Source organism: Glycine max, chromosome 9 (genome assembly GCF_000004515.6).
Source record: "Glycine max cultivar Williams 82 chromosome 9, Glycine_max_v4.0, whole genome shotgun sequence".
In the NCBI taxonomy this organism is placed as follows: Eukaryota; Viridiplantae; Streptophyta; class Magnoliopsida; order Fabales; family Fabaceae; genus Glycine; species Glycine max.
Genome location: NC_038245.2, coordinates 1,622,241 through 1,635,638, shown reverse-complemented (window position 1 = coordinate 1,635,638; position 13,398 = coordinate 1,622,241). Strand labels below are relative to the sequence as shown.

General features: G+C 34.7%; 2 protein-coding genes across 3 annotated transcripts; both read left to right on the top strand.

Annotated features, from left to right (window-relative positions):
- The first annotated feature begins 1,989 nt into the window (after positions 1–1,989).
- On the top strand, positions 1,990–7,382 carry LOC102666690 (disease resistance protein RGA2). Of its 2 annotated transcripts, none has more exons than XM_006586760.4 (2): positions 1,990–5,444; positions 6,787–7,382. In XM_006586760.4, exon 1 carries the CDS (start codon positions 2,420–2,422, stop codon positions 5,441–5,443), a length of 3,024 nt encoding a protein of 1,007 aa, XP_006586823.1. In that variant the 5' UTR covers positions 1,990–2,419; the 3' UTR covers position 5,444; positions 6,787–7,382. The 2 variants fall into 2 exon arrangements, with proteins under 2 accessions (XP_006586823.1, XP_006586822.1); XM_006586759.4 differs by having other exon boundaries at positions 1,991–5,444; positions 6,896–7,382.
- LOC102666571 (disease resistance protein RGA2) lies at positions 7,234–11,465 on the top strand. The gene is given in 4 exon segments (XM_006586758.4): positions 7,234–7,507; positions 8,451–8,867; positions 8,947–10,044; positions 11,109–11,465. Coding segments are annotated over 3 exon segments (1,788 nt in total). The 3' UTR covers position 10,044; positions 11,109–11,465.
- The last annotated feature ends 1,933 nt before the right edge of the window (positions 11,466–13,398 follow it).

Genomic DNA, 13,398 nt, shown 5'->3' with positions numbered 1-13,398 from the left:
TTTTTGATTTTATATTCTTGACCAATTAAAATTTGATGACTTTTAAGGTGATTATTATCAAAATTAATAAATTTATTATATACTGTGGGTTGTGACTTTTGATTAAATACTTGTGTGGAAAATGTGTCTAGCAAGCACCAGGAGAAAAATGTGATATTTAATTTTTTGGTTACAAGTTGGATGCGATTTTGATCATGTTTATAGTTTATTTATTTATTTATTGAAACATCAACTGAGTTATTTATTTAGTGTTTATATATGTGAATTTAATGAAATAAATTTTATGTCTTAAGTCAATAAAAAATGATTCAAAGTGTCCCAAAGTCAAAAATGATTATTGTTTTGAAATGATTATTTTGACTCATTTTACAATCATATAGACTTTTGAAAAGATTAGATACCAAATTAAATGTAATTGAAAACATAACAAACTTATACTGTATTTTAGTCCTATAAAATAGAAAAAAAGAAATAATGCTTACTAGTGTTACCAAAGTAACCTTAGTCTTTTTTTAAAAGAGATCACGTGTACTTTTAACAAAATTCTCCTATAAATATTTAATGCAATTTCATATAGATTTAAATTGAGTCACTAGTTGAACTAAAACAGTTCTTTGTCGATTGATTCTTGTTCTTAATAATTCTTTTACTCTAATTCTCATTCACTACCACTGTCATTTTAAATAAAAAGAATATTATTAATTTTTTTATCAATACTTTTAGAGCACTTTTATCAAGATAAAAAACCAAAAACAAAAGAGAAGCCAAACCACGAAGCATCAAAAGTGAGCATTAACTAAAGCCACTATCTGCATGAAGAACCCGCAGAACTGCACAAGCCACGGTTGATAGCAGTTTATAAAAACAATACCTGTTTTAAAATCAAATATATGAAGTTTCATAAAAGTACTGCGTTGGCAATGAAATAAATAATATTTAATTTTTTTTTGTAGTAATAAAACAAAATACTTTTTTTTTTATTGCAATCGCTTATTGACACAAAAGTACTTTTCTGTATGCTCTAAATAAGTTATGCAATTAGTAAGTGTCTGTTTAGAAAAACAGAAAGAAGTGAGGTTAAAAAAAAAGTATCTTTAGTGAGTACTAACTAAAGTCACTATCTGCGGGAAAACACCAGTGGAACATCACAAGCCATATACATCACTCATACCAGAACAAAAAAGAAGCTGATGAAAATCTATTTAGGTTTAAGGCATGTTTGGATAAACTGTTCTACAGTACTCAAAGGAGAAAAACATAAAAAAGAAAAATAGAATAAGTTTATATCCAAAAGTTAAAATTAACCTGTGCATAAATTAATTTGTAGAATCTCTCATATCAGTTTGTCAAAATGTGATTTTTAAAAGTGTGACATGATAGATGGATTCTAGGCCATAGATTGAACGGTCAATTTGGCAATGTAGCTGAAGGAGAGAACCCAGTCATACTAATTGCAAGCCTAATAAATCGTGAAGATAAATGTTGGACCCAACTAGCTATAACTCATAGGAAGTGGCACAAAAAGTTCTTCACTTATTTACAATGACACGAGCCATTTGGTTATAGCCTCTGCTACTAAGAAAAATACTCAGTTCATACAGCCAAGCATATATATAGCAGAAGTACTGAGCCTCCATTATGAAAAATGTTTTACACGAGTCTTTGACTTTGAAAGTGACTGACTAAAGATGTTCCAAGCACGGGAAACCCCAAATGAGATGGAAAGAACATACTTTTAAGTGGATTATGGACTAATGTAGGAGATGGCTCAACAGTTAAAGTTTTGTGTGCTAACTCAGAGTCCAAGATCAACAAATAAGCCAGCAGACATGTTAGCCAAGGGATCTGACTTCTTCTGTCCCTTTTCATAATAATTGTATTAATATTTAATTGTGATTCAATTTTAAAAAATCATGAAAACGGTATCCCCATATGTAGCTTCCCTAGCAGGGATGTACCACATTCAGCAGTTATATTGAGTAATAAAATCATTCAACTATAATGGTTTACTTAACTGTAACATTTATCACGTAAGGAAAGAAAATAAATATTGGTTAGGAGAGAAAAAGAAAATTCAGATTTCATGAGGGAAGAGATGTAGAAAATGAATTAGCGGGTCAGAATAATAATGAGTAGACAACACATTGACCGATCACAGATAGACAACCATTTATATTATCGTACACAACTATACTGTTCTTTAGTACATCCGGTACTTCTATTTATATATAACTACTTTTGCTGACAAAAAAAAAATATTATCGTACACAAAATAGAAAATAGGGTAGGGCTGATCCAACTATAATGGTTGACAGCTCTACTTATTAGTGGGATTCTGTTCGAGATTTAATCTCACACAAAACTTGTCCTTGTTGCTTCATACAATAACTCTAGCATTTCGAACTTGCAGAGTTACGATATGGCTGAGTTTGTCCTTGAAATTGTGCTTGAGAATTTGATCTCACTTGTTCGAAAGGAGTTGGTACTATTTCTGGGTTTTGACCAAGACTTGGAAAGGCTTTCAAGCTTGTTCACTACAATCAAGGCTACACTTCAAGATGCTGAGGAGAAACAATTCTCAAACGCAGCCATAAAAGATTGGCTGGGAAAACTAAAATATGCAGCTCACGTTCTGGATGACTTCATTGACGAGTGTGCCTATGAAGGATTGAGGTTGGAGAACCAAGGGGTCATGTGTGGTCCTTCAGACAAGGTACAATGCTCTTGCTTATCCTCTTTGCATCCCAAGCGTGTTGTTTTCCGTTACAAAATTGTTAAGAAAATGAAAAGGATAAGTCAGAGATTAATACAAATCGCTGAAGAAAGGACTAAGTTTCATTTGACTGAGATGGTTCCTGAGAGAAGAAGTGGAGTCCTTGAGTGGCGCCAAACTGTCTCTCTACTTACTGAACCAAAAGTCTATGGAAGAGAAGAAGAGAAAGATAAAATTTTAGACTTTTTGATTGGTGATGCTTCTCATTTTGAGGATTTATCTGTCTATCCAATAACTGGTCTAGGTGGACTTGGAAAAACAACACTTGCCCAATTCATCTTCAATCATGAGAAGGTAGTCAACCACTTTGAGTTAAGAATTTGGGTATGTGTTTCAGAAGATTTTAGTTTGAAGAGAATGACGAAAGTTATCATTGAAGCAGCATCTGGGCGTGCTTGTGAAGATTTGGATCTAGAGCCACAACAAAGAAGACTTCAAGATTTACTTCAAAGAAAAAGATATTTGCTTGTTTTGGATGACGTGTGGGATGATAAACAACAGAATTGGCAGAGGTTGAAACCTGTACTTGCTTGTGGGGCCAAAGGTGCTTCTATTTTAGTTACTACTCGCCTTTTGCAGGTTGCAAAAATCATGGGAACATTGCCTCCTCATGAATTATCAGTCCTGTCCGACAATGATTGTTGGGAATTGTTTAAACACCAAGCCTTTGGACCGAATGAGGGAGAACAGATAGAGCTTGAGAAGATAGGGAAGGAGATAGTAAAGAAGTGTCAAGGAATGCCTCTTGCTGCAAAAGCACTAGGAGGTCTTTTACGCTTCAAGAGAAACAAAAATGAGTGGCTCAATGCTAAGGAAAGCAACCTTTTGGAGTTATCACACAATGAAAACCCCATAAGTCATGTCCTGAGATTGAGTTACTTGAACTTACCAATTGAGCACAAGCAATGTTTTGCTTATTGCGCAATATTTCCCAAAGATGAAAGCATAGGGAAACAATACATAATTGAACTTTGGATGGCTAATGGATTCATTTCATCTAATGAAAGATTAGATGCCCTAGATGTCGGGGATGATTTGTGGAATGAATTATATTGGAGATCATTTTTTCAAGATATTGAGACAAATGAATTTGGCAACATTACAAGTTTCAAGATGCATGATCTTGTTCATGATCTTGCACTATCTGTTGCAGAAGATGTTTGTTGCACTACAAAAGACAGTCGTGTAACTACTTTTCCTGGAAGAATTCTCCATCTCTCAGATCATAGGTCCATGCAGAATGTACATGAGGAACCCATTGATTCAGTGCAGTTGCATCTATTCAAAACTTTGAGGACCTATATATTGCCAGATCACTATGGTGACCAACTTTCTCCGCATCCTAATGTGTTGAAATGTCATTCCTTGCGGGTGCTTGATTTTGTAAAGCGAGAAAAATTGTCATCATCAATTGGTCTTTTAAAGCATCTAAGGTACTTGAATCTTTCTGGGGGTGGCTTCGAAACTCTGCCAGAATCAGTATGTAAACTATGGAATTTGCAGATATTGAAATTAGATCGTTGCAGTCGTCTCAAAATGTTGCCTAACAGTTTGGTATGCTTAAAAGCTCTACAACAACTATCTTTTAATGGTTGCCCAGAACTATCAAGATTACCTCCTCGAATAGGGAAGTTAACTTCCCTAAGGATTTTACCGAAGTTCTTTGTTGGCAAAGAAAGAGGGTTCCGTTTGGAAGAATTGGGACCGCTAAAGCTTAAAGGAGATCTTGACATCAAGCATCTTGAAAATGTAAAAAGTGTAATGGATGTCAAAGAAGCCAATATGTCAAGTAAGCAGTTGAATAAGTCGTTTCTGTCATGGGAAAAAAATGAAAACTGTGAATTAGAGGACAATGTAGAAGAGACTCTTGAAGTGCTTCAACCTGATACCCAACAACTTTGGAGACTAGAAGTGGACGGATATGAAGGTGCCCATTTCCCGCAGTGGATATCTAGTCTTTCTCTCAAATATTTAAACTTGAAAGATTGCAAAAACTGTTTACAGCTTCCACCGTTGTATAAACTTCCTTCTCTTAACACTCTAAGAATACTTAACATGATTCATGTTGAGTACCTCTACGAGGAGTCCTATGATGGGGAAGTGGTTTTCAGGGCTCTAGAAGAGCTGACATTGCGTCGACTTCCAAACCTAAAAAGGTTATCAAGGGAGGATAGGGAAAACATGTTCCCATGCTTTTCCAGACTTGAAATTGATGAATGTCCTAAATTTTTTGGAGAGGAAGTTTTGCTACAAGGGTTGCGCTCTCTCTCAGTATTCAATTGTGGCAAATTCAATGTGTCCTCAGGTTTTAAATGCCTTCATAAATTATGGCTTTCCAATTGTGCAGCAGTGGAAGATTTGCAGGCTTTACAAGATATGACTTCCCTGCAGGAGTTAAGATTAACGGGTCTTCCAAAGCTAGAATCCTTGCCAGACTGCTTTGGAGACATTCCCTTGCTTCACACATTTAGTATTTTTTACTGTTCCAAGTTGACGTATCTTCCAATGAGCCTAAGACTTACCACCAGTCTGCAACAATTGACTATTTTTGGTTGTCATCCTGAGTTAGAGAAGAGATGTGATAAAGAAACGGGAGAGGACTGGCCAAACATAGTTCACATTTCCCATATTTCATTGGGAATTAAACATTATGATCATAATTCCGATTGAGGTATATTGTTTATTCTATTCCTTCCTTCCTATATTAATTTTCACCAAGTTTTAGGATTTTGTGCTTTTAAAGTTCAAAAACTATCAAATAAATTTTAGGATTCCTTTCCCTATATATTAATTGGATTTCTTTCTTTTTTTTGTCACCTCTCAAATCAAATCTCAATAATCACCATGTTACAATTGAGAATTCAAAAACCTCTTTGTTGCCATTGAATTTCTTACATATAATGTTCCTTAAATAAACATATCGCTTCAAGTGACATTGTTTCTACTCACACACTACTAAAAAAACTGCAATTTGTGGTGGTTATAAAAGTCTTTTTGGCGGTTAAAACCACAACGAATTGCATTTCTGACAGTCAAGATTAACCATCAGGAATACTGTTACGAAGAAGGAGCAGCAGGGTGGACTAAAGGAAAGGCCCAACAGAAAGAACACCAAACCTGGTTACCTCAAGGACTACCTCTAACTGTCTTGATAGCTGACCTGGCAACCTTGTCTCCCTCTTGCCTGCCAATTCCATTTCCACTACATTCTGTTATTATCCTGTTTCTATAAAATTACAAATTCTGTTATTTGTAATTCTGCTATAAATATAGGACTTATGTAATAAGGCAAGGCAATGAATATTACCAAGTTATTTCCTTCTTTCTGGTTGTTGGAGGTTACTGGCCTTCGAAGTCCAAGCTCTATCCCTGTGCACTAACATTCTGGTGCTCTCATTGACCTGTCATCCATGGCGGAATCCACTCGTTCAAAGGTGAAATCCGACCGATTGGTGGATGCCATCACCAAGCTCACCACTCACCAATTATCCCTCAGTGAAACCCAGCACTCCATGACCCTTAAGCTCGATGAGCTCATCCACAAACTCCATACCCCAGATTCACGTAGCCACTCACCCTCCTCGTCCACCCTGCTGCTCCTTCTTCGTAACAAATACAGACATCAGTAATGGTTTGTGACGGTTTTCAGTTGAACTATGGTAAATTCGTCAGAAAAATTGTGGTGGTTTTAAATCGCCGCAAAGTGTAACCATCCTTTATGCTTCAATTGAGAATTCAAAAAAGATTTTTTCATGCAATTGAATTTCATACATCTTTTGTTCTTAAAAAAATATAGCTTCAATTGATATTGTTTCTACTTACTAGCAATTTGATGGCATCATATTAGTGGTATTTGAAGTGCACGAAGTAGTTAAGAAGGGAGACAGATTTGATAAATGTTCCACTATGCATAGTTCAGACAACTTTCCTTATTTTGTTGTATCAAACTGACTTATTTTATTCTGAAACTGAAATTGTATTCTGTCTTGTGATCAATATTCTCGGATTTGCAGAGAACATACTAGTTATTCACGCAGGCTGTGTTTGAAGATTTCTGCGTGTTTTTCATTCAGTTATACTAGTTATTCACCTCAGCGGCTAACTTTCTCAGAGATATTGCAGAAATTAAAATCCAGCAACAGGTTTCAGACAATTGGGAGTGGTCTGCAGATCCAGAGGGACACTATTCAACTCGCAGTGCCTATGATTTGATAGGAGAAGAAGTAAGAGATAGCAGTCAGGAGGAATGTTTTGAGAAGCTTTGGAGGATAAAGGTTCCAGCTAGATTTCTGGTGTTTGCGTGGAGATTATTAAGAGATAGGCTGCCGACAAGAAAAAACTTGTAGAGAAGACAGATTCAACTCACAGATTCACTTTGTCCTCTCTGCAGAACCCAACAAGAGGATGCATCCCATCTTTTCTTTCACTGCAGCAAACTTCAACCCATATGGTGGGAAACCATGTCATGGCTGCAAGTTAAGGGTGCTTTTCCATTAAGCCCAAAGCAGCACTTCCTTCATCACTTGGGTGTTCAACCTGCTGGTGTAAGAAATAATAGATGGCATTGTTGGTGGCTAGCTTTAACCTGGTCCATCTGGAAACTTAGAAATAGTATAGTCTTCTCTAATGCGAATTTTGATGCTAATAAGCTGTTTGAAGAAGCCATATTCCTTCTATGGTCTTGGCTTAGGGGTTTTGAGAAGGATTTCACAGTGCATTTCAATCACTGGTCAAGTAATCTACCACAAAGTTTTATGTATCAGCAGGGGATTGCATAGCTATGACATTTATACATGTAAATTCATATGCATTTTGTATCCATAGCTTGGTTCCCCCTCAGAATATCAATGTCTGACTGTGGAACCATTTATATGGATCTCCTTTGTATTATAAGTACCTCTGGTACTTCTTTCAATATATATTACTTATCTTTGCCGATCAAAAAAAAAAAAATTCCGTTGAGTTCAAAGTAAATTTAGTTAAGTTTTGACAAACATGTTGCTGTAGTCTTTCAGATATTTTGAATCTCTCTTTTGTTTATTTGACCTCTTAAGGTCTTTTTATCAATGTAATAAAAAGTGAATTTGTATTATTTACTTCTTTATTTATTTGATCTCAACTGCCTTCTTTTCAGTTAATGTATTCAAAATTACTGTATACTTTCATTTTGCAACAGAACCTTGTCTGTGATGCAACTTTTATGCAAAATGCTTGAAAATGGAACGTAATGGCTAGAGTTGATTATCCAGGGATGGTCAATTATTGTCAGCAACAACTTTTCACTTTGCAAAAGAACCTTGTTTGTGATGCAACTTTGATGCTCCCCCAAAGTATTTGGATCTTGTACTTTTTCTAAGAGAGATAAATTTTAAAAATAGTTCTAATAATTTAAATTCTAATTAATCACAAAAGAACGTATTTAAATTTTCATTTCAGTTCTAGATATTAAAATTTTCCATTGTTAGTACTCAAATCATAATGCTTAAAAAAGCATGTTGCCATTAGTCCTCAACTGCATATTCAGTAACTCAACTTGGTAAAAATGTGTCGTATATATAATCCAAAATTTTAATATGTCCTTATTTAAATTCTGTTGGATAAGAATTTGGTAACGTTACAAGTTTCAAGAAGCATGATCTTGCACAATCTGTTGCATAAGATGTTTGTTGCATTACAGTGGACAATCATATAACTATTTTGCCTAAAAGAGTAGATCATCTCTCTGATCATAGGTCCATGAGGAATTTATTTGAGGAATCCGTTAATTCAGTGCACTTGCGTCTAGTCAAATCTTTGAGGACCTATATATTGTCAGATCACTATGGTGACCAACTTTCTCCTCATTCTAATGTGTTGAAATGTCATTCTTTGGAGGTGCTTGATTTTGTAAAAAGACAAAATTTGTCATCTTCAATAGGTCTTTTAAAACATCTTAGGTACTTGAATCTTTCTGGAGGTGGCTTCGAAACTCTGCCAAAATTACTATTTAAATTGTGAAATTTACAAATATTGAAATTAGATCGTTGCACTCGTCTTAAAATGTTGCCTAACAATTTGATATGCTTAAAATCTCTCCAACAACTATCTTTCAAAGGTCTTTAACCAAAATTACTGCCAAAATTATCAAGATTACCCTCTGCCAAAATTATTCAACAGTTTGGTATGCTTAAAAGCTTTACAACAACTATCTTTTAATGGTTGTCCATAATTATCAAGATTACCTCCTCAAATAGGGAAGTTAACTTTCCTAAGGATTTTAACAAAGTTTTTTGTTGACAAAAAAAGAGGATTCCGTTTAGAAGAATTAGGTCCACTAAAGCTTAAAGGAGATCTTGACATCAAGCATCTGGGGAATGTAAAAAGTGTAAAGGATGCCGAAAAAGCTAATATGTCAAGTAAGCAGCTGAATAATCTGTTGTTGTCTTGGGACAAAAATGAGGAGTCTGAATCACAAGAAAATGTTGAAGAAATTCTTGAAGTGCTTCATCCTGATACCCAACAACTTTGGAGATTAGACGTGGAAGGATATAAGGGGTTCCATTTTCCACAATGGATATCTAGTTCTCCTCTCAAACATCTAATGCTTAAAGATTGTGAAAACTGTTTACAACTTTCACCAATTGCGAAACTGCCTTCTCTAAAGACTCTAAGAATACTTAACATGATTCATGTAGAATACCTCTACGAGGAGTCCTATGATGGGGAAGTAGTTTTCAGGGCTCTAGAAGATCTGTCACTCTGTCGGCTGCCGAAGCTTAAAAGGTTATCGAGGGAGGATGGGGAAAACATGTTTCCGTGTCTTTCCATACTTGAAATTGATGGTTGTGATAGATTTTTGGGAGAGGAAGTTTTTCTGCATCGGTTGCACTCTCTCACTCTAATTAATTGTGGCAAGATCAATGTGTCGGCAGGTTTTAACTGCCTTGAGAAATTGTGGATTTCAGAATGCAGAGTGGAAAGTTTGCAGGCTTTACAAGATATGACTTCCCTGAAGGAGTTACGATTAAGGAATCTTCCAAAGCTAGAAACCTTGCCTGACTGCTTTGGAAACCTTCCCTTGCTTCACACATTGAGTATTTTTTTCTGTTCCAAGTTGACATGTCTTCCAATGAGCCTAAGCTTTAGCGGTCTACATCAATTGACTATTTTTGGTTGCCATTCTGAGTTAGAGAAGAGATATGAGAAGGAAACGGGAGAGGACTGGCCAAACATAGCTCACATTCCCCATATTTCAGTGGGCAGTAATCTTTATGATCATATTTCCGATTGAGGTATATTGTCGATCCTATTCCTTCCATCCTATATATATATTTTCACAAAATTTTTGGATTTTATGCATTGAAAACTGTTAAATAAATATTTGGATTTCTCGTGTATTTCATTCCCTTTATATGTATTGGAGAACAGTCATATTCTTTCTTTCTTTTGTCGCCTCGTGAGTCCTAACATCAAAGAACAATTCATATGTTGCAACTTGCAAGTATTAATCAAAACCCAATAATCATCCTCTATTTTTCAATTGAAAATTCAGAATACTTTTTCCTTCAATTGAATTTCTTACATCTTTTGTTCTTAAAAAAAAATAATGCTTCATTTGACATTGTTTCTACTCACTAGCATTTTGATGACATCATATTAGTGGTGTTAGAAGTGCACGATGTTGTTAAGAAGGGAGACAGATTTGAGAAATATTGCACTATGCAGATTTCAGATTTTTATCGTATTTTGTTGATGTGAACAACTTATTTTATTCTGAAACTGATAATTACATTCTTCCTTGTGATCAGTATTCTTGGAATTGCAGTGCCGAAATTATACTTTTCCTGGAGTTTGATTTTGAAGATTTCTGTGTGATTTCCTTTCTGTTAAGTTCACATTCACATTGAAGTTTAGTTTGAGCTTTGAGAAACATTTTGTTTTAATCTTTCAGATATTTGTATTGTTTGTTTGTTTATTTCACTCATGGGCCTAATATCAAATTGTAACTTAGACACAACAAATTTGAAGAATCACTCATGCGGCTCACACAAAATGGTTTTTGGATTCCAATTCTGAGACTCTCATGAAAATAAAATTGCTTGATTCAAATGGAACATAAAAAGTGGTTTGGTAAAAAATAAAGTTTCACTATAATGTATTAAAATGGAGTTGGCTGCTGTGGTTAAGGAGTTATTTTGGTTAAATGTATTCTTTTGCACACCCTTAAGGGGAAGGCCTCTTCGTCCTACACCCTCTAAATATAACTCTGCACCCTTTTTGTGTTTTAATATTTTCAAATTCTCAATATTACCCTTATGTATATCTTCTTAATTAATTCTATTTGCTCATCTTTCAGGATTACCAAATCTGGAGTGCAATTTCATTGCGCATGGACATTGCGTATGCTGAGTCACATCTGAGTTTGCTGGTCTTTCTGCATCAAACTCAAAAGGTTCAAATGGAAACTTAATGGAGGTTGATTTCAATGAGACTCCTAGAGTGCAAAATAAAAGACTTATTTCTTGAATGGAAAACCTTTATGAAAAAAGGTAATTTTACTTTTTATTGTAGTTAAATTTTTATTTCCTATAATCATTTGTTGTAACGATGCTCTTAGCATGCCTGTTAATTATCATTCAAATTCGTAGCCAGTTGGATAGTGAGATCAATTTTGTTTCATGCATGTTCTATTTCTTGTTTGTGTACTGGCTTTGTAAGCTTTCATTCATATGTATCTGAATACTCAGATTTTGTTAAAAAAATTGTTCATATTTGATAATATATTTTTATATGATTAAAAATAATCTAGTGGCTTATATTTGGGTATTTTAATCAAGTACGTGCAGATTTTTGGATATTTACTTGGATATGAACTCAGCCGGGGAAGCAAATTCCTATCGAACTCAGCCCACTGACGTCTACAGTACTCTGACTAATTTCAACTTTGTCTATGTGGTGATCGATCGGACTATAAATGTTTTAAATTAGTAAATTAATTTAGCTTCAATTTTAATAACACAAACCCATAGAACACCCCTCTTTTTGGTATAAATGACACTAATATCATATGTCTCCTTCAACTCACTGGATTAAAGATTAATTTCGCTTATAGTGCGTGACTGTTGTTGGACTAAGACAATTTTGCATACTGCTAGAATTGAATACCGGTTATCTCACTAAATAGATTGTTCTCATGTGAACACAACTAAGCCTAATACCATTGTACCAATCCTTTGGGTTAATGACAATAATTAGGGATGTTTAAAACCAAACCAAAACTAGTGTAAAACTAAAAATCGACCCAAAAAATTGCAAACCGCAAAAAAAAAATCAAAAGATATCGATTTGGTTTGATTTTTGTTTTTTCCAAACCGTGTGGTTCGGTTCGATTTTTGGTTTGATACATGAACCAAACCGAACCACACTCATTAGTTTAATATAAAGCTTATATTAGTCATGCATGTACAAGACAATTTAGTTTTAAGCTTATGTGAAACGACATCACTTACACTCAGTCTAAATCTAAGACTAAAACGTTTAACACCAAATCTCTCATTTCTCGTGAAACCATAAATTAAAATCCTAAAATCACTCTCTCATAGCAGGACACTAAATACCTAGTAAGCATCCATCCAAAAAAGTAAACCCACCAAATACAATGTTGTAACATATGAAAATATGTCCTATACATATAAACTCTATTCAATACCCTCTGACATATAATTAACTTCATCGAATGCAGCCATAAGTCTCTGCATATGTAAGGATAAGGTTGCGTATGGTTTTATCCCTTAATTTTGGGACCTCATGTCACTTTTTAAGTTCGCACTCCTCCCCTATAAAAATCCACTATTCTTGACGATGACTAAATTATGTGCAAAGGCTATATAACTCGGGAAACTATTGAAGGGTAAATTGCTTTGCTTGGATCTGGGTTTATGGAAACTGGTTTTAGGGATAAGTTTTAAGAACTAAACAAGCATACTCCAACTCGGATCCAGATATCTTGCAGTCTACATTTCCAAACAATTACGCAGTTAGTAAATCGAAACTGTTGGATGAAGATATGATGGTGCATATTTAATCATCCATGCAAAATCTTTATTTGTTGTTTCTGTTCCTTTTGTAAATCTCTAGCTATTTTCCTAATGCATGTTTCTTAGTAGCGTTCTGAATTATTCTATGTTGTGGTTGTGGCAGTGGATAAGTTCATGGAGGTTGACATGCCAGACTTGTTTTAACTTGAAAAGGGTACCCAAGAAGAGCAGAGAATAAAAAAGATGTGTTTCATGAATCTTAAGACAAGGCTTTTAACAATGACAAGGTCGAGTTTAGCCGCTCTTAGACTTCATCTTCGTCATCCTCATCATCCCTCAACGATTCTGTTGTACATTACAAGCCTAGGAAAATGTAATTACAAAAACATACATAGTGTTTTGGTTTTCTCTTATATAGTGCAAATTTTAAAGTGATGCTCACCAACTCATCTGTAAAATTGTGAAACCAGGAAAGGTGATATGATCTTACTGTGTCATGTAATCAACCTGTGCATGTATTTTGAAATAGTTTCATATGCTTTTCGTGGAGAAATTTATGATAATTGTTTTGAAGAGAAATAAAATATATATAAGATCTACCTTTAATTG

Coding starts and splice junctions, on each gene's coding strand:
- LOC102666690 (XM_006586760.4), top strand. CDS start 2,420: ATGGCTGAGTTTGTCCTTGAAATTGTGCTTGAGAATTTGATCTCACTT.